Source organism: Oryctolagus cuniculus, chromosome 6 (assembly GCF_964237555.1).
Source record: "Oryctolagus cuniculus chromosome 6, mOryCun1.1, whole genome shotgun sequence".
In the NCBI taxonomy this organism is placed as follows: Eukaryota; Metazoa; Chordata; class Mammalia; order Lagomorpha; family Leporidae; genus Oryctolagus; species Oryctolagus cuniculus.
The window spans coordinates 145,723,511-145,745,671 of NC_091437.1; the positions used below are offsets into that span (position 1 = coordinate 145,723,511).

General features: G+C 42.6%; 1 protein-coding gene across 1 annotated transcript in view; it reads left to right on the forward strand.

Moving 5' to 3' along the window:
* DEPTOR (DEP domain containing MTOR interacting protein) overlaps positions 1-22,161 on the forward strand; it is a 171,252-nt gene that overhangs the window by 84,872 nt on the left and 64,219 nt on the right. Inside the window, exon 4 of the mRNA XM_002710752.5 lies at positions 3,214-3,392. Within this exon, the coding sequence (XP_002710798.4) occupies positions 3,214-3,392 (179 nt within the window). The remainder of the gene's footprint in view (positions 1-3,213; positions 3,393-22,161) is intronic.

The window sequence follows — 22,161 nt, forward strand, 5'->3', positions numbered from 1 at the left end:
ACCAAGTGGGCCATGGCGCCGGCCCCCAGCCATTGCTCTCTGAAAAAGCAGTGTTTTAGGAAGCAACTGCGAACCACAAAGATAGGGACTTTGGTCTCCAAAAGGTTATAGTCAACTGAGCAGGTGATTCTCCTTTTGCTCTAAGAAAGGCCTTACAAGGGGTATATGGTCCAGATTTGTAGACATGGGAGATTTCTTAAAGGAGATAATGTCTAAAGCCAGAAAATGGAGGAAACCAGTCCCCCCCCCCCTTTTTTTTTTCATTTCAAAATACCTTGAGCCGGCGCCGCGGCTCACTAGGCTAATCCTCCGCCTAGTGGCGCCAGCACACCGGGTTCTAGTCCCAGTCGGGGCGCCGGATTCTGTCCCGGTTGCCCCTCTTCCAGGCCAGCTCTCTGCTGTGGCCAGGGAGTGCAGTGGAGGATGGCCCAGGTGCTTGGGCCCTGCACCCCATGGGAGACCAGGAAAAGCACCTGGCTCCTGGCTCCTGCCATCGGATCAGCGCGGTGCGCCAGCCGCAGCAGCCATTGGAGGGTGAACCAACGGCAAAGGAAGACCTTTCTCTCTGTCTCTCTCTCTCTCACTGTCCACTCTGCCTGTCAAAAAATAAAAAAAAAAATTAAAAAAAATACCTTCTTCAAGGGTCAGAAAGGAGAAAGGCATGGGAGAATTCCTTATGTGGGCTTGCCCACCCGCCCTTCCATTCTGTGTTCTAGATTCCCATCACCAGCTCAGGCCCCTGGTATACCTCCATGTGACTCTAGTCTCTGCAGTTTATTTCCAGGAACTTCCAATGTTTGTCATTTCCTTTATACTCTCTAAGCTATATAATTTGCTTGTGAGTGTGTGTATCTGTGTTCATTTATGTGGCTTCTGGAGGGTCAGCTGGGCTAGAAAGTCCAGCATGGCCTTGTTCACTCACCTGAGATTTGGCATCATTATCTGGGCACTTTGGTTGTCTTCATTGTGGCCTCTTCTCCAGGAGGCTAGACCAGCTCCCTGACATGGTGGGCTCAGGATGGCATTCCAAGTGGAGGAGGAAATTGCAAGGCCTTTTAAGGTCTAATTGTAGACATTGCATAATGTCACTTCTGCCACATCCTGGTAGTCCAAACAAGTCAGAAAGCAGCACAAGTTCAAGGAAAGCTGAAATGGACTTGGCCTCTTGATGAGATAAGAGGTGACATCCCATTGGAGAGAAGCAAGAGAAGGCCAATGTGGACATCTTTGCACGTAATTACCTGTGATTCTGTCACTGTTCATGTAAATGTGGTCCTTTCACATTCTACAAAGGGCTGGCCATTATTATATGAAATAGAATTATTCTTGCTCATTCTAACTCAGCTGTGACTAACCCTTGGAAAGCAGTCTCATGGATGTTCCTAAGAATAGATTAAAGTGCAGAGGAGAATTGTCCTGGGGGAAAAGATCTAAATAAGAAATTTTTAATGAGTTTCGTTACATGCTGAATGAGGATGTTTTAAGTAACTTATAAAAAGCTAATATCTTTTACAAACACGCTAATATAAAAGCAGACATTTAGAGGCCAGCATTGTGGTGTAGCAGATTCAGCATCTGCTTGTGATGCCAGCATCCCATATAAGAGTGCTGGTTCAAGCCTTGGCCACTTTGCTTCCAACACAGCTCCCTACTAATGTGCCTAAGAAGGCAGCAGATGATGAGATAAGTGTTTGGGTTCCTGCTGTCCACATGGGAGATCCAAATAGAGTTCCTCGCTCCTGATTTCAGCCTGTCCAGCCCTGGCTTTTGTGGCCATTTGAGTAGTATACTAATTGATGGAAGATCTCTCTTTCTCTCCCTCTTCCTCTAATGCTCTGCCTCTCAAATAAGTGCATCTTTTTTAAAAAGAAGACATTCATGGGGCCGGTGCCATGGCGCAGTAGGTTAATCCCCTGCCTACAGCACCGACATCCCATATAGGCGCCGGTTCTAGTCCTGGCTACTCCTTTTCCAATCAAGCTCTCTGCTGTGGCTTGGGAGAGCAGTGGAAGATGGCCCAGGTCCTTGGGCCCCTGTACCACCATATGGGAAACCGGGAGGAAGCACCTGGCTCCTGGCTTTGGATTGGCGCAGCTCTGGCTGTTGCAACCATTTGGGGAGTGAACCAATGGACGGAAGACCTATTTCTCTGTTTCTCCCTCTCACTGTCTATAACTCTACCTCTCAAATAAATAAATAAAATCTTTTAAAAAAAAAAGAAGACATTCATCTACTTAGAAAATTTGTGATTTTTTTCCCCTAAAAGTTTCTGATGCTAATAGCAATCCAAAGAAGCAAGTTGGAGAGGTATTATCTTCCTCATTTAATATTAATTTGGGGGACACTAAGTAGTGAGAAATTATATGACTAGTGTATGGCAGAGCTGTGATTGAGACCCAAGTCTCCTACTTCATAATCACGCCTCTTCAATGGCTTTCAAATAGTATTACTCCAGCAATTCTTCTGGGAAGAGTGGAAGGAACTTGAAGGAGTCTCCATTTTTATCAGCTAATAACTAATAGGCACAAATTCATCATGCCCCAATATAGGCATATGATTAGTTAAATGCTATAACCATTGTATATTCATTATTTTTGTACACTAAAATTATTTCCCTCAGACCTCAGCTATGTTTCTCACACCAACTGGATGAAGATACCATTGTATTCTCGAGAAAGAAAAAAGATCTCATTGCTACTAATTGGCCCATTGAGGACAAACTTAAATCTTCTAATTCCTAGTCACATATTCTTTCTATAGCAGAGTTGAGCTTTAACTCTGAAAACACTGAAAATGAACACCATATGGTATGAAGTTTTAGTAACCTCCAAATGCCTGAAATAGCCAGGGCTGGGCTTAAGCCAGGAGCCAGGAACTTCATCTGGGTCTCCCACATGGTTGACAGGGGATCAAGTACGTAAGCCATCAATGCTGCCTCTCAGGGTGTGCAATAGCAGGAAACTGGACTGGAACTGAAACCCTGGAAATGCAATATGGGATGCAGGAGTCCCAAGCAGGGTCTTAACTACTGCACCAAATGCCCTGCTGTACCTTGTTCACTTCTGAAGTAGATCCTCCTATCAGGAATTATGTTAGTAGCAATATTTGCCTGACAACTTCACTATAGTACTTCAGAGAAGCCTGTAATGTAGGATTTCAAATGAACTTTTTCTTTTTGTGTAGATTTGTTATCTTTCCTTTTTTACCTCCCAGGCTGATGAGCCCTGAAAACACACTCCTGCAGCCCAGGGAAGAGGAGGGTGTCAAATATGAACGCACCTTCATGGCGTCTGAATTCCTTGATTGGCTGGTTCAGGAAGGCGAGGCTACCACAAGGAAAGAGGCGGAGCAGCTTTGCCACCGGCTTATGGATCATGGCATTATCCAGCATGGTGAGTGTATTGGTCAGCTTTTGCTGCAGTAACAAACAACCCCCAGCCTTAGGGTTTAGCACTTATTTTCCACTCATGAGTCTCTAACTCAGTTGCATTTCTGCTTGGCCTCAGTTTGGCTTATGTCCAAGCTAGAGGTTAAGTTCAAGTCTGTGTTTGATGTCTTCTCAATGCTACAAAGGAATACATGTACTTGTCTGGGGTATGTTGTTTCTACAGACAACTGATGGAGCTAAAGAGGGCAGGCAGATTCTTGTAGTGCCAACAGAAGCTTCTGGTCAGTTGTGATGTAACATTACAACTCCATATCCAATTGGCCAGAGCAAGTCATGTGGTCATTCCAACATGCATGGACTTGGAAAATCAATGCCTCCCACAAGGTCCTTTGTAAGAAGAGAATGAAAATTTGCTGAACCACATGAGCAGGCACAATGAAGAGTTTATCCAAAGGGCCATCGTGACAAAGTTTCACATTTCTTTTTAGGCTGAACCATAATGTTACATTATAACATTAGTTAATAACCGTATTAGTTACCTGTTGCTGTGTAACATATTACCCTAAAATTTAATGCATTACATATTACCCCAGAATTTAATGGTGAAAAACAATAGGCAGTGTTTATTATCTCAGGCAGTTTCTGTGGGTCAGGAATTTGGGCAAGGCCTAGCAAGGTGACATGGGGTCTCACATGAAGTTGCAGTTAGGATTCCACCTAGGGCTGCAGACGTTGGAAGACTTGGAGCTGGAGCATTCACCTCCACAGTGGCTCACTTGTTGCCTTACAAGTTGGTATTGGCTGTTGGCAGGAGGCATTGGTCCATTGTTGTATGGGATTCTTCGTAAGCTTGCTTGAGAATTCTCATGATGTGGCAACCTAGCTTCTAACAGAGGGAATGTTCTAAGAGAGTAAAAGACACAAGCCACATTGTATTTTCTTTTTAAGATTTATTTTATTTATTTGAAAGACAGAGTAGAGAGATAGAGACAGAGAGAGGTCTTCCATCTGCTGGTTCACTCCCCAGATGGCCGCAATGGCTGGAGCTGCACCGATCTGGTCTCCCACGTGGGTGCAGGGGCCCAAGGACTTGGGCCATCCTCCACCGCTATTCCAGGCCATAGCAGAGAGCCGGATCAGAAGAGGAGCAGCCGGGACTAGAACCAGCACCCATATGGGATGCTGGCGCCTCAGGCCAGGACTTAAACCCACTGTGCCACAGCGCCAGCCCCGCCACATTGTATTTTCTAAGTGAGCCTTGGAAGTCACATATTGTCATTTCCTCAATAATCAGTTAATTGCTAGATCAGCCCTACTCAGCATGAGAGGAGACTACACAAGAGTGTGAATATTTCAAGGTAGGCTATAGTGTATAGGCTGTGGAGTGCCTGTACCAGTGGCTTCTCTCATCTGTAGAATGGGGATAACCTCATAGGGTGATTGTAGGAGTGGATGGGTTAGATGTAAAGTACTTAATTCATCATTCTGCTTTTAGTAAGTGCTCAATCAGTTAATGAAGACAGATGCAAGGTGTAGGCTTGGGACAGTGGGGGAATGGGCTGAGAACCAGGCAGGTGTATCTGCCTGAGTCTGTATGAAAGGTAGCCTTTGAGTCATTCTGGCTTCTAAGTTTCTCCCCTACTCCCGCTCCTTTTTTAGGCCTTAGATTTCTACCCAAGGATGGGAAAACTAACAAGGGAATTATAGAGGTGACAGAAACTTTAGAAATTCTTTAGAATGGTGTTTTACAGACTTCAGATTGCAAGCATTAAGTGGATCATGGCACAAATATAGAGAGCCCTTTCCAGCATTCAATAATAACAAAAATCTTAAATAAATTAGACTAGACTCTTATTTACTCAATGTGTAATCTAAAGCCCCCCACTGTAACCTGGAAATCTGATAGAAATAAACACAGACTCTCTGATCCTATCCCAAATCCCACTGAATCTGATCTTCTTTTTATCAAGATACCCAAGTGATTTGAATGAACATTGAAGTTTGAGAGGCACTGGACTAGATTTAATAGACTAGATTTATAGGTTTCTAGAATAGAAAGTATCAGCAGATTTCATGTAGTGAAGATAAGTATTGTTTTGTAAAGCTTTTCAGTTATTTACACTATAAAAATGTGGATATTTATATAGTGTATATTTTTATAGAGTGTATGTATTTAGTATTCATGTTTGTATTGGGTTACAACATAAAATTGTTACCAAATTTGGGGGTTAAATATTTTGCAAGCCATTGGTCTTGAGGCATTGGTTGAAGTGGCACTCAGTGTATTCTAGGGTGTTTTCTCCTGGGCAGTGCTGCCATAGCTGAACCCACAACTATCTGTTGCTGACCGAATTTATGTGTCTAATGCTGGGCCAAGTTCATTGAGGAGGAGAGAATGTGTAAGAAAGCATAATGCCAGTGAGATCTATGGCCTTAAATTGCTTATAGTCTTATCAGGTCTATAAGATGGCTATGGAAGCAATTAAAAAATAGCAGAAAATATGTGTTTTATCCATTTGTTTGTGTTATACCATGTGCCAGACACTGATTATTTTTCCTTATTAACTTATTTAAGTTTTTTCATCCCTATGAAGTAGGATTTTCAAAATTTTATTTCATTGTGGTAAGAACACTTAATAGGAGGTCTATCCTCTCAACAGATTTTGAAGTGCACAGTACAGTATTGTTAACTGTAAGGTAAATAGGGTTAAACAACCTGTCTGAGACCACTCATGTAGTGATGTCCAAATGGGTATGACTGCTAGTGAGCATAAACCTGGAGACAGTGGGAGTGTCTAGGTTTTTCTCTCGTAAAATATGGTGTGCTTGGCTTGGAGTCGCTGCTGTCACCTTTGCTCCAGGAAGAAGTCAGTGATACCAAATTCTGTGAGAAAACCAGCCTCATCCACTACCATCTACTGCCTCCTACCATACGTTTTAGAAGCTAGAGAATGCCAAGAGTTGTTTCCAGACAACTCAAGGAAACAACTCAAGTTGTTTCCAGACAACAAGGAAAGAGTGGTAACACGTCAATTAGTGTCATTTTATAATGCCATAAACCTAAGTGCTTTAAAAGTACAATGTAAAGGATAAAATAAAGGCATTATTAATAGCAAATCTTAACCATGGAAGTGTGCTTTCCGTGGATATAGGAGACTGAATATCTTACACACCAGGGTTCCCAAGGGAATTCCAGGTTTCTAGCCTGGCAATTCATTGCTAGATCACAGATTCTAACTTGGAGTTAGGTAAACATGGCCACCACATCTGTGTTTGTTAGAGCTTGTGCTAAATACCTGCTAGAGTCGTAAGCAAAGTTCTGAGCTGTCTGGCTAATGATTAATTCCATAGGTTAAACATTAAATAAAGTTGGCCTTTAGGATTTGAGCAGGTTTGTGGACAAAGGGGGTTCCCTAGACTGAAGCCAGCAAGTGTCAAAATCAAGCCCATTTGTGAAACACTAGCCATCAGCTCCATCCCCATATGGGCAGTGACGCTGTGTCATCAAGGCAGAACTTGTTAGATGAGTAATTAACTTGCATGCATATTTGTGGATGTATGTATGTGTGTTTGTACATATTTATACAAACGTTTTATATAGACCACCCATGAACATATTTACCTACCTTTTTTAATGTGTTGATGTTTACAGTGTATGAGGTACTTAATACTTTAGAGATGTTACTGTGTTGTGTATTAATATGTATGTGCTTCACACATTGTGTTGTGTATACTTATCTCATTAAATCGTCTCTGTACTTCTATGCCATTAGTATTATTATTGGTGTTCTTACAGTTCATTATTGGTGCTGTTATTATAGTGAAGAAATCTGAGATTCAAAGCCTTTAGAATGTTTTCCCAGAGTTGCAAAACCAGCCGGTAGCTCCGAGGTGTGTGCTTGCCAAAGCAGGGGATGTCTGTAATGGGGTGTGGCCACCTGGCACAAATCAATGAGTGCAGTCTTTGGAGGGGAACATTCACTTTTAGATCTCAGCTTCTTCACCTACTGAGTGACCAAGCATGTCTACATCTCTTAACTTTCCCATTCTTCAGAGGGAGAAGGAGGGGGAAGGGCCAAGGGAGAGGGAGAGGGAGATCTTCCATCCACGCGTCCATTCCTCAAATGGCCACAACAGCTAGGGCTGGGCCAGGCCAAAGTCAGGAGCCTGGAACTCCATCTGGGTCTCCCATGTGGGAGGCAGGGATCCAAGTGCTTGGGCCATGCTCAGCTGCTTTCCCAGGCACATTAACACGGAGCTGATCTGTAGTGGAGCAGCAGGGACTCAAACCAGCGCTCATAAGGGATGCTGTCGTCGCCGGCTGCAGCATTACCCGAGGCACCCATTGTTCAGATTTTTAAAGGAGTGGATTTAGAGTCACATTCAGAGTATATCTTTGAGAATTGCTTTGGATTTTTTCCCATAGTTCCTTCCTATGGGCACCCACATGTCTGGTGCTATATTAGGACTCAACCTGTGGTTGTATTCATGGCTGAGGCTTATTACAGTGAAAGAATCCATAGTAGGATCACCAAGACTAAAAGATACCTTAGGTGCAGTCTGGAGAAATCCAGGCACAGATTTCCTATGTTCTCCCTCTTAAGAGAGGCTGCACTGAACTGGCCACTTCCTCCAGCAGTGAAAAGCAGTAGCACAGGCTCAGTGTCTCTGCCCAGGGAAGCTTCTTGACACTCAGAGCCCAAGGTTTCCACTGAGGGCTGCCCCTGAGGATACACCCTGCCTGCTTGGCCTGCCTCATCAGCATTCTGACTCTCAGAGGAGAGCAGGTGTTCTCCATAAATCACACTGTTTGTCCAATCTGGGCCAGCTGATAGAGCAGAGTTGCCTTATCAGTTAGTGGCTTAGGGAACCTTCCAAAAGCCAAGTTCCCAGAATGTAGCTATGGACCAGCCCCACAAGGAGGCTGTTCTGTATAGGGGCTGCTATGGTAACTCTTCCCTACACAGGGTGGTGAGAATTAAATGATTGCACTTGCCAAAAGCTTTTAACACAGCATCTACCTTTGATGGCTGTCAAATACCAGCTATTGTATGTGATCTGATCAAGTCTAAACAGTAGTTGACATTTATGAGGCCTTTACCATTTGCCAGCCACTATTCTTGGCACTCTACTCCTTGACTTCTATATTCTTTCTTTTTTGTTTTGTAAATTATTTATTTATTTGAAAGGCAGAGTTACAGAGAATGACACAGAAATTGTTTGATTGATCTTTCATTCACTCATTCACTCTCCAAATGCCCACAACAAACAGGGCTAGGTTAGGTTAGGACAAAGTCAGGAGCTAGGAACCCCATCCAGGTCTCCCACATGGATGGCAAGAACCCAAGTACTGAGCAACCATCCACTGCCTTTCAAGTGCATTAGCAGCCAGCTGGAGTGGAAGAATGGAGTAGGTGGGACTTGAACTAGGCACTCTGATAGCAGTGCCACAACACCCACCTCTTATTTGCACGTCTAAGATGAGGTTAAGTAGCTTGCCGAAGTGAAGAGCTAGTAAGTAGTATATTCAAGATTCAAATCAAAGCGGTCTAGCTTTAAAGTCTGTACCCTTAAGTACTAAAGAATATGGTAAGCCTACTACATGAGCAAAAAAAAAAAAAAAGAAAAAGAAAAACACTATTATTGTATCAGCTTACACAGATGGTGGCAGATGGTGCAAATATAAAAATTACTAGCCTATAGAATCTACAAGGTTTCTTTCCCTCAAACAGTGATCAAGTACCTTGAGATTTGGGGGTAACCTTTGCAAATGGGATGAACACATTTTACTCACATGTGATATCTCAATTCTGCCTCCCGCCAACTGCCTTCACTGGCATCCAGCTATCTTAGCCTTAAGTGCTGGGAGATGGAAGCCAGATAATCATGTGTGTAAATTGCTCACAGCTGCAGCAGCTGACCCTGGATAATCAGGCTTCTGCGGCTGTGTCCGGGCGTGTCATTTCCTCTTTGAGAGCTTTACTCAGAGCGCTTCAACCATTTCAACACTTCATAAAGGGTGCTTTCTTTTTTTTTCTTTTGTTTTAAAAATACATTTATGTAACATTGTGCAAAACACAAGCAGTTTTCTATATATTTTTAATCCTCCCAGCTGCTCCGGGGTGGTTGGGATTATCCCGTCCTCCAGGGGTAGACAGTAGCTGAGACGTGAAGGGAGATCCAGATCCAGACAGGAATTAACCACATCTTTCCAGTAATTAAGATCAGTGACAGAGTTCAGTCTAAGCCTGGAACAGCCTCACCAAATACAGGGAGGGAGGAAGGAGGTGGGGGTGGGGGAGTGTGTGTTCGTTTTTGAGACAGAAAAAGAAAGGCTGGCGGCTAAAGGCAAGATTGTACAGGATATGAAAAATAATTTTCTTCCCATCCTTCCTCAATTCTTAACTGGGACTCCCAGTAATAAAATACTGATTAACAAGAGAAAAGTGAGCAGAAGTGTAATGACTTGTATACCTTTGGTGTACATGGCAGATAACCCAAAGATATGGGTAGGTTTCTAAAGTATATTGCAAAAGGTTGCCTTATACTTCAGGCTTACATACCATCCTTCTGAGAAACAAAGTAAAACAAAAAAAAAAAAAGATGGAACTTGATTAAGACAAAACAGCATGAGAAAAGCACCTTCAACAAGGTTAAGTGTTGCTATGTTTCTCCCCTAGTTAAGGATCTCTAGTGATTTAGTGTCCTTGCCTCCCTAGTGCAGAGGGAGACAGTCTTACAAATGGACATTTCCTTCACTGATGTAAATTTCTGTGACAGGAGGACAGGTTTTCAGAGCTACTGCTGTGTCTGCAGTTTCTCAAAATATGCCGTAAGCCAGGGAGGCATATTTGGGGTGATAGGTTATTGTTACCCACCTAAGTTTGTGGGCCTGTTTCCTGGTAAGTTCTAAAAAGCAGGAGCTGTCATGCAAAGTAACTTATTTGCAGCAAATATGAAGGTCACTGGGGAGTAGTTTCTAAAGTCATACTTCTTTGAGCAGGGGAAATAGGTAACTTTTAGGGAAAAATGAATATATAAGAGGGGAAGTAGGCATGGGTACAAGTTAACGTAGGTGCACTTTAAAAACATAGTCCAGCATAGGTGGTATGATACAGGAATGGGGCTGAGACCTTAGTATTGAGATGAAACAAGTGGTGACCTTTGGAAACTTTTTTTTTTTAATCTGCCTGGACCAATCCAGAGTAGCTGGAGATTGCATCTCTCCCTAAAAATCTGAATGATAACTTTGGAGACTATCAAGTCTTTTGAACTGCTCAGGATGTTTACCTGGTAACATCGTGGTCTCCTGTAGTCATATTTTGGAGGTGCCATGTGCTGAGCTTCATCAGTTGCAACTTGCCCAAACCATATGAAATTGAAGAAAAAATGCATTAAAATGGAAAGAAAATTTGTTGTTTAGGACTATTATAATTGAGATAGCTCAATAGGGGAGGAAGATGGGCTGGACTCTGGGTACAACAGTGACAAGTATGAGTTCGTAGTTGGGGAGCATGGTGAGGGGGGAAGGAAATTACTAAGAGGAGATATCCAGGGTAGGGGAATTCTTGCTAAATTGTCCCACCAGGATTCTTGCTGAAGTCAGGCCAAGGACTTAGACATCAAAGATGGGAGAAGAGGAACTGGATCAGATGTTAAGTGTGGTCAGATATCAAGGGTAGTGAGTTTTGGTAAACTGAATTAGCAGAACTCTTTGCTAAAGTGGCCAGGCTAGCCAAAGACAACAGGACGGAGGGTGAGAAGCAGCAAGGTCAAGCAGAGTAAAACAAGGTTCAAAACAGCCCAAGTAAAATTTGGTCAAGGAGAGAGTCTTCCCAAGCCATAAGCAGGGAGTTGGATGGGAAGTGGAGCTGTCTCTGCTTGCTATCCCCTCTCCTACTCACATGTTCTTGCTTTTGCATTTGGTAAGTTCTTTCCACTGTCACTATCAAGAGCATAGAGGGCATTGCCCCATTTCAGATGGCACCTTGTATCAGCTTTTTTTTTTTTTTTTTTTCTGTTACCCTTCACTGGAGTGTAAGTGCCTCTTTCTAGTCAAGATATATGTAATTCCATGCCAGCAAATATTTATTTATCAGTACACAGTGAGCTTTCACTGACTTGATCCAAAAAGATGGGCTTTAAATAGGCAGGGGCAGTTGCTCAGAGGTTTGGGGATAAATGACATCTTCAAAACATCCTCGGCAGGCGCCGCGGCTCACTAGGCTAATCCTCCGCCTTGCGGTGCCAGCACACCAGGTTTTAGTCCTGGTCGGGGCGCCGGATTCTGTCCCGGTTGCCCCTCTTCCAGGCCAGCTCTCTGCTGTGGCCCGGGACTGCAGTGGAGGATGGCCCAAGTGCTTGGGCCCTGCACCCCATGGGAGACCAGGAGAAGCACCTGGTTCCTGCCATCGGATCAGCGCGGTGCGCCGGCCACAGCGCGCCGGCCACGGCGGCCATTGGAGGGTGAACCAACGGCAAAGGAAGACCTTTCTCTCTGTCTCTCTCACTGTCCACTCTGCCTGTCAAAAAATAAATAAATAAATAAAAAAGAAAAGAAAAAAAATCCTCAAAGAAAAAGCACTGTTTCTGAGAACAGACTACTGAAAAGAAAACCGCTGATTAACTTTAAGAAGGACCTTTTTGGAAATAGATATGAATCTATATAAGAACAGATTGTCTAGGGGCATGCCAAATTGCTTATACAAAATAGACCCTGTATACACATTGCACATCGCAGAGTCAAACTGACCAGGTAGATAAGATGGATAGCTGTCTGGACACTCCTGGGACAGATCTTAGGAGGTCTTCTCTTGAATGCTTTGTAGGCTTTTTAGGGCAGTTTGTTTTCACTTGGGACCAGAAGTCTTCCAGATTCCAGAGTTTCTTGGATTTTGCAATATTTATATCAACTTCACCGGTTGAACATCTTTAATTCAAAGATCCAAAGTCCAGGGGATGTCATTGTGGCACAGCGGGTAAATGTGTGATGCCTGCATCCCCATGTGGGCTCCAGTTCATGTCCTGGCTGCTTCACTTCCCATCCAACTCCCTACTAATGGCCTGGGAAGACTGCAGAGAATGGCCCAAATGTTTGGACCCCTTACCACCCACGTTGGAGACCCGGATAAAGCTCCTGGCTCCTGGCTTTAGCCTGGTCCAGTCCATGCCCTTGTGGCTATCTGAGGAATGAACCAGTGGATGGAAGATATTCTCTCTCTCTTTCTCTCTCCTCTCTCTCTCTCTCTCAGTAACTCTTTCAAATAAATAAGTAAACCTTTAAAAAAAATCTGAAATTTTCCAGAATACAAAAAATTGATATAAGTTTCAGATTTGGGGACTTTCGGGACTTTTGTATTAGAGATGCTGAATCTGTAGTAATATCCAGTAAGTAAAAATAAGCTGGAAGACTGAGTGACAAGAGCAGCCACTTAAGGAGAATTTGCCCTTTGCTGGGCAAGCTCCTGGGTGCTTTATGACAACCAGAGTTCTTTGACTATAAATAACCCTATTCATCACTTGTTTTAAATATATGGCAGAGCCAGCTGATAGCTAAAGAAAACTTGGAAAAGGCTAACTGAAAAGAAGAATGGAAAGCAGCTCTGGAGATCCAGATACCAGGAACTAGTGATTAAAGGCAGTCCCCTTCCAGCCACCCAGGGACAGGTGAATCCTCTCTAGCTGTTTTCTGCCTATGTAGTTTCTCTTTCCAGATGCTAATATTCTACAGGGGCATGATGATTGGATGGGCCTGTGTCACCTACCCCCCCCCCCCAAAAAAGATTTATTTATTTATTTGAAAGACAGATTTACAGAGAGAGAGAAAAAGAGATTTTCCCCAAATGGCTTCAACAACTAAGGCTGGGCCAGGAGCTTCCTCCGGATCTCCTACATAGGTGGCAGGGGCCCAAGCACTTGTACCATCATCTGCTGCTTTCTCACATGCATTAGGGGGTTATTGGGTTGCAAGTGGAACAGCAGAACTCCTGTGCCCTTATGGGATGCTGGCATCGTGGGTGGCAGCTTAACCCAGTGTGCCACAAGGCTGGCCCCACATGCCCACTCCTTGACCCTGAGCAGGCAGGACCTTTGTACTAACAGACTCCCCAGATGGATAACAGGAGTTGTTCCAATAAGGGAAAAGAAAAAAGAGAGAAAAGCAAATTCTGTGACTGTGGGGAAATGAGTGCTGGGTAAGTGAACATGCCAGGCTCATTTAATCCTTAAAAGCAATTGCATTTGATATTGTTATCCTCATTTTTTTTAGATGAGGACATTTGGTGCTAAATGTTGAGCTTTGTATAGCAAAAACCAAAAGCTGAGCAAAATATTTTCTCATTCTACTTTCAATATTTAATACTTCAAGTATAATCTTATCAGCACCCATAATCTAATACACTGTTTTACTTTCTCAATTTAGAATTTCTGGGAATTTTCCCACCGTACTCTCTCATAGGCTTTGGCTCTGTTTTACTTTTTATTATGGCTGAATCCAAAGAAGGAGGAAAAATAGACACAGCCAGCAGGCTGTTGTAATGTAAATATATGGGAATAGGGTTGCCTGGTAAAGTCATGTGCTGAGACACTGGCACTTATTCCAGTGTTGATTTTGGTTAAAGGAAAACAGACCTGTAGCTACATCAAGCCTTAACTTTTCAGAGAGTATGAGAGGAATGGAAGATGTCTTCTCTTCCAGAAGCTTCCCAAAGAGTATTATGCACATAAGTAATGCATAAGGCTTTTTCCTTCGTGCCCAGTATCATGACTGTGTTTCTTTCCTTCTTGACATTAGTATGAGTTTTGACAAGTATATATACACTGTACTTCTAGATACAAACCATGTTTGAGTTAGAAGCCTGTGCTTCCTCCCACTCCTGCCTTGCTCCTGGGTCCTGGCCACCCTGTATCCCCTTAAACACATAGGACTCAGTTTGCTCGAACATGCACGAAGGGATCCTAACACAAGCTCACAATCTCTGTGTAGTTGAAGTACAGCGTTTCTCTCATATCCATGGGTTCTGTGGTCTAACGAATGTGAGTGGGAAATTATCCAGTATAAAATATTGTGTCCATCCTGAACACACACAGACATTTTTCCTGTTACTCCCTAAACAACACAGTATAGCAACTATTTATATATTGCTTACCTTGTACTCAGTAGTATAAGTAATCAGAAATAGTTTAAAGTATGCAGGAAGATGTACATGGATTACACACAAATATTACACCACTATTTGTCAGGGATTTGAACTTCCCTTATAAAGGCAAGGGTTTTGGTGTCCTGGGGAAAAGCAGCATCCTGGACCCAATTCTCCTTGGGTTTTGAGAGATAACTGTATATTGTGTATGGTCCTCAAGTAAGTACTCAGCTTGGCCTTGTCTGGTAACTGAACTGCTCACCTGGGTTTGAATGGTCCTATTGGTGGGACATGTAGACCGGGGTCTCAGGTTTATTAGGGGTACACACAGTGATGTGCTGGAGGGAATGCATTTTCAGACTGCTGCTTCTGCTACGTGCCCATCCTCTCCTGGTCAAGATGTGCTATGTGTTTTGTTGAGTTTACTGGTGGACATAAGCTTGACCAGTGGTGGATTGAGGGGGCGGAGGCACAAAGGATGCGAAGTTCTCCTGTGAACAGTGATTATTCTCATTCTCTTTCAACTGTAGACCTATGTAAAAATATATATATATATATATAAAATATGTATATTTATATTAAAAGGCAGAGAAAGAGAGAAGTCTTCCATCTGCTGATTCACTTTCCAAATGCCCTCAACAGCAAAGGTTGAGGTCAGGCCAAGCTAGGAGCCTAGAACACCAGCTAGATCTCCCACATGGGTGGCAGGGACTACTTGAGTCATCATGTGCCGCCTCCCAGAGTGCATGTTAGCAGAAAGCTGGGTCACAAGTGGAGCCTGGTATCTAACCCAGCAATTTTGATATGGGATATGGGTATCTCAAGTAGTGATTTAACCTTGCCTCTCTTAGCTGCTGATTCTGAATTTGTCTCTTTAGCTGGGTTTCTCCTAGCCAATCCTCCCATCTGAGACAGGAGAGTTGGACCTATAGTTCTCTGCCTCTGCAGTTCTTTGAAAATGTTCTTTGTTGTTTTCCCCCTTTCCATTCCTTTCTTGGCCTGACTCCAGCCAGGAATGGATTAACAAGCTCTCAAGTCTATTAATACCATGAAGTAACCATCAGCAATAAAAGTGACAGTGTGTAAACTCTCATCAGTGTGACTAAGGAACAAGTTCAAGTTGAACTTCCAGAAGGAATTATACTGCCACACTCACACTCAAACAAATATACACATATCCATCCTGATTACAGTGAGAAAGTATGCATTTCTATTAATATTCATAGACAATTTTTGTGTCATTTGGAGAGCTATGTTTATAAATATTGTATGTTATTTTAAAACTTTAGTCGTAATGCTAGTTCTTTTTTTTTTTTTCCTAAAAAGGTTTTTTTTTTTTTTTTTCATTTTCTTTCTCCTATAAGTGATGGCATTTGACCCAATAAGGAGCCCACCCTTTCACCTCTCTTCTTCCACCCTAGGAAGTCCTGCTTATTAGGGTCTGTATTCTTTACATTTTAGTTCGGTGACTCCCACAGTTATGGCCAAGGTTTCCATCAGATTGGATTGTACCTCCCCTGCATGCCGTGGGGAGGTGGTGGGCATTGGTTTGCCACACTGGCTCAATCCTGTCTGTCTGGAGTCCTATTTGTTGCTGATATCATAAACTCGGCAAGGGAATCCCATCAAGTGGGTACATCAAGATGAGGACAATGGGATAGAACAGAAAAAAAAACCAGCAATTCTCATTAATTTGCTTGGCAGAAGTTTGAGACAAGAGTTACTTTGTATGACAAATGACTCTCAAGGTGCTGAACCTGATTAAAGGGATGAACTTGATGGGTTTGCTGATCTGTTGCTGTGGGATATTAGTCTCTAGACCTGCCTAGCCAAGGGAAATAAGATACATGATACATACTATAAATGCAGTTCATGTTTGTAATTTCCTATTTTCTAGAAGCCACAGCAAAAAAAAAAAAGGGATTGATTAAATTCACCTTAAAACAGATATTAACTGAATACCTCCAAATATTATCATTTTAAAATGCGATCAATATAGAAAATACTAGTTGGCTACTTTACATTTTTTCATTTTAAGTTTTCAAAATCCGGTGTGCTTGTGCCTCTCAGTTCAGGCAGGTGCATTTCAAGTGCTCAACAAGCTTGTGAGGCTGATGTCTGCCATCCTGGAGAGCATACCTCTAGACCTGTCTGAAACCAGCACAGGTCAGGATGGTGTCCTGGTAAGTGTATTACTTTTTAGTCCCTCGCTTCAACGATCTGTGTTCTTCTGAGGCTGAGATTCCTGATATTTATATTTTGCAGTGCTGGTTTGGATACCTAAATAAAGCTAGGTGCCAGCCACATATGCAGCAACAAATGTTCTCCCTTCTGCAGCACGATGATTTCACAACCATGTATTCTTCTGCTCCTTTTTTTTTTCTTAAGAGAGGAAACTGAAGCCCCAAGGTACTAGTAATGCACCCAAAGAAGACACAGTAAATGGCAGAGGTAGACTAGAAATACAGTACGCATCTCAGAGTCCACGCTCTAAAATACTGCTCTCTTCTTCTCTGAGAAACATTCCTGTGCTTATTTGGGTTCTCAGAAGGAACTGAAATAATGTCCCGTAAAACTGCTAACATACGGCTACCAAGCTGAATTAATATGCATTTCTAGACCATTATTTAAATTTTGAGGGTCTATTGAGATTTATTTGAAGATTTAATTTTATACTTTTCCCTGCTAGTTCTGTTCTCACCTTTGATTTTTTAAAAAATATTTCCACAAGTCAAAATTAGTTGGCTACCATTATTCAGACTGGACTTGACGCAGGCATTCTCTTTTTGCCCAGAAAGGATGTACACATGATACTTAGGATGATACTTTCTTAAACTCCTAAGCTTCACGTGGGGTCTGTTGAACTTTTACTGGCAGCAGAACAGTTAACCCTGTCTTCCAGAGAGCTCTTGGTCTCTACATTCTGGATAAAAGAAGTTGTCCTTTCTTTTCCACAGATGGAAACATTGAGGCTCAGGGACAGGGTGAAACATTCTGTCTCAGAGGAAATCAGAGACAAGTTGCGAGAAGGTGTGTCCTCTGCCAGCTTGACTTTTTGTTTCACCAGCTTTGTAGCTTCCGAGTCAAACATAGTTTGTTCAAAGATGGGGGCTACAAATAAAGACCAAGTGTTAGCTTCTTAAGCCTTTGATTTGATGTCTCAAACCCGAGTTTGAGAAAGTATCTGGATTGTGTTTTGCTACAAATAACCGAAAGCACAGTAGTGAGACGCCCCAGGTCGAGAATCCCAGGCTGTTACTGAGTTGCCTGATGTCAAGGATGTAGGCTTGTGGTCCCTCTCTCTGGTTTGCCATTTCCAGGGCCCACCGGGACTCATTTCTGCACACTGGGCAGGGAGAAGATGGACAGACAAAGGGCAGAGAGGTATCAACTAGTAATACTCTGCTTTTTATCTGGGGAGGGTTGCCTGTCCCAGGGATTTCTACCAACATCTGATGTCCAGAACTGTGTCATGTGGTCACCTCTTAAGGGAAGGTAGTTAGTGAATGATTTTAGCTGTGCACACTGCTGTTCTGAGCAGACTTGAGAGGGTGCAAGAAACAAAGAATGGGTTTTAGACAAGCAGCCAGTACTGTCAGCCACCAGGACCGTATTTCATTAACTAAATGAACTTTCCTGTGAAACGTGAACTTTCAAGGAAATTTTCTTCCTGTGTCCACAAACAGAGTTTCTTATAGCTCTAAGCTAGATTTAAAAATAGATGGAATCAGGCTGGTGCCGTGGCTCACTAGGCTAATCCTCTGCCTTGCGGCGCCGGCACACCAGGTTCTAGTCCCGGTCGGGGCGCCGGATTCTGTCCCGGTTGCCCCTCTTCCAGGCCAGCTCTCAGCTGTGGCCAGGGAGTGCAGTGGAGGATGGCCTAAGTGCTTGGGCCCTGCACCCCATGGGAGACCAGGAGAAGTACCTGGCTCCTGCCATCGGATCAGCGCGGTGCACCGGCCGCAGCCATTGGAGGGTGAACCAACGGCAAAGGAAGACCTTTCTCTCTGTCTCTCTCTCTCTCACTGTCCACTCTGCCTGTCAAAAAAAAAAAAAAAAAAAGATGGGATCACCATTGCCAATGTCTTAGTTCTGACAAATGCACCAGGATTACACTGACATTAGGGGGTGCTGGGTAAAGGGTACAAGAGAACTCTCTGTACTGTCTTTATATCTTTTTTTTATAAATTTAAAGTTATTCCAAAATATAATGTTTTTAAAAAGTAGCTGAGGCTTTTCGCACATCTTCCATCTTCCTTTAGTTTTTTTTACAGAGAAGTTAAATACTAATATAAAAAATATAGAAAACAGTATTTTTTAAATTTTAAAGATTTATTATTTGAAAGTCAGAGATACTGAAAGAGAGAGAAAGGGATCTTCTATCTTTTGGTGTACTCCCCAGATGGCTGCAATGGCCAGGGCTGGGCCAGGACATAGCCAGGAGCCAGGGCCTTCATCCAGCTTCCTATGTAGATGGCAGAGGCTCAAACATTTGGGCCATCTTCCACTGCTTTTCCCAGGCCATTAGCAGGGAGCTGGATAGGAAGTGGAACAGCCGGGACACAAACTGGTGCCCATATGGGATGCCAGCATTACAGGTGGTGGTTTTACCTGCCATGCCACAGTGCAGACGCCCACAAAGACAGTTTTTCAAAAAACTGCATCTCAGCACTGTTGCCTTCCTTTTCCAATCTTGAGCCTCTAACTCTTATGAAGGTCTACTGACACACTGACCTAATATCTTCTGTCTCAAAAGAACCCCTGAGAAGTCACTGTACCCTAATGTGCCATCAGGTTCATGTGGTTGCCTTTCTAGGTACAGTAAGAAAATGCCATCTAGAAGTAAGTCTTTGGGTGGGGCAGTTTCACACCCTGGGGTTTCTAAGTAAAATGTCATTCTAGCATCCCCTTGGATGTTTTCGCTGTGTATTGATCTTGATGAATTCATTGGATGTAGGTAGATGCTTCCTGTCCACCAGACCACCTAGAATTGCTTCTGGTTGTTTCTCTCACATAGGTGAAGTCTGGAAATCCTTATATCTGGGAAAGATACAAGGACCCTGACCCTTGGGCCCTCACGTGGAAGCACACATGACTAATCTTTATTGAATGCCTCTATTAGGCCTTTTATATATGCTACTTTATTCTTTCTTTGCCTCATTTTATAGATGAAGAAAGCCAAAGTTCAGAGCAGTCAAGTAACTTAGTTAATAGGGAAGCTGGGATTCAACCCAGGGCTGTCTGAGGTCAAAGTGATGATTTTTGTAGCTACATTCTTTTTAAATTTTAATTAAGGTATACAAATTTCATGTATTTTATATATACAGATTTAGGAACTTCCTAAATCTTAAATACTTCCTACCCTACCCTTCCTCCAAACCATTCTCCCACTTTTATTTCTCCTCCCTCTCCTATTCTCTTAATTTTTACAAAGATTACTTTATATAGATATAGATATAGATATAGATAATCAGTCACACCTGAAACCTGCATGTATCACCTAAGTGTTTTATTGTACCCTTGTAATCAATAATTAAGAACCTTATCAGGAACTCTTTGTAACCCTAAAAGCCTTTTTGATATGTAAATCTTTTGTGCTCCTTCTTGTAAACAACTGGTCATGTTTAAATACTACTGGATTTGTTGAATAAACGAGCCTTGATCAGGAAGAAAAAAAAAAAAACAAAGATTACTTTATACTCATAAGATTAGCCCTACAGTAAGTAAAGATTTCAACTGTTCCTCAACAGTTGCGAAAAGGGCTTTTACATGCTTTTAGTAAGCAATTGCAAAGCAGTAAGCTTCTTTGTGAAGAATTTTGTGCAAAACCTACCCAACAAGATTGTGTCCAGCATACCTGGAGACAAGAATGAGTGAAGGGAAAGAAAACTCTGTTTTCTTGTGTTTGCAAGATGTCAGGTGCTTCCTCATTTGGCATTATTGCATCTTTGAATGGCAGACTGTTGTGTTAGGGGATTAAAAGATATAGATTCTAGAGTTTGTTGGTCAATGTTTCTATCTTGGCTTTTCCATTTAATAACTCTTGGGCTGTGGGCGAATTTACCTTGTTTCTGCCTGTTTCCTCATTTGTAAATGTGAATAACTATAACTCTCTCATAGTGATGTTATGAGAAGTAGATAATGAAGCCATGTGATGTACTTAGCATGAGGGCCTGGCACAGGATATTGCTTGGTAAATATTACCTGATTATTATTATCATCATTGTGCTTATCATCAACATCCTTATCATCAGATGCTTTTGTCAGTAGAACTTAATATAAGTTGATGATCTCATCTATTGCTGGCCTAAAATAATATCTCACACATAGCCTGTGCTGAATATGTACTTGTCAAATAAATCAACACAGAAGCACTTTGATTTATGCCAACAATTCCCAAAGCTCTAAAATAAAATTACAGATTTCTTTTGTTGAATGTGTCTGAAGTATTCCATTTGCCAGACAAGATAATTGTTCTTATTTTTTTTTAAAGTATTTATTTTCATCTTTTTTGAGAGACAGAGAAAGCATTTTCATCCCCTGATTTGCTCCCCAAATGCCTGTAGTTGCCACGGTTGGGCCAGGCCAAAACCAGGAGGCTGCAACTCCATCTGGGTCTCTTAAGTGAATGGCAGGAACCCAAATACTCTAGCCATCATTGGCTACCTCCCAGGATGCATTAGCAGGAAGCTAGATTGGAAGCAGCACACCCAAGACTCTCAGATATAGGAAGTGGGCCTCCTATTCAGTGGTTTAACCTGCTGTGCCACAGCACCTACCCCATAATTTTGTTTTTAAATCTTTCTGCACTTCCTATATGATTCAGTCTGTAAAAAAAAAAAATTCTGTTTTTTTTTTTTTTTTTTTTTTTTTGGAAAGATGTACCCTTTGTTATATGTGTTGTCGTGAGCAATGAAGGTTCTGGTTTTTGTTTTTTTTTTTTTTTTTTTTTTTGACAGGCAGAGTGGACAGTGAGAGAGAGAGACAGAAAGGTCTTCCTTTGCTGTTGGTTCACCCTCCAATGGCCGCCGCGGCCAGCGCACTGCGGCCGGCGCACCGCGCTGATCCGATGGCAGGAGCCAGGAGCCAGGTGCTTTTCCTGGTCTCCCATGGGGTGCAGGGCCCAAGCACTTGGGCCATCCTCCACTGCACTCCCTGGCCACAGCAGAGAGCTGGCCTGGAAGAGGGGCAACCGGGACAGAATCCGGCGTCCCGACCGGGACTAGAACCCGGTGTGCCGGCGCCGCTAGGCGGAGGATTAGCCTAGTGAGCTGCGGCGCCGGCCAGGTTCTGGTTTTTGTAACGTGCCCTGATACTATTTAGCGATGCCCAGAGAAGGATAAAACAGAGTTTGACCTCCCATCTTTCTACACCTTTACATTTCTGGCAGTAAGACAGAGAAGTAGCAGGAAGCTGTACAGTCAGTGTCGTGTTTACCTTGTCTTCTTTTCAATTACCTTTACCAACTTTTTTTTTGAAAAAACAAAGAAAGTTGATTTTGGTACAAAAAAATTGAAATATGAGCATTTTTCTTTTCTTTTTTTTAACTATTTTGTTTTTATTTTATTATTTCACCCCCAAAGAAACCTTTTATTTAAGGAATACAAACTTCATGCATTTCATAAGTACAACTTT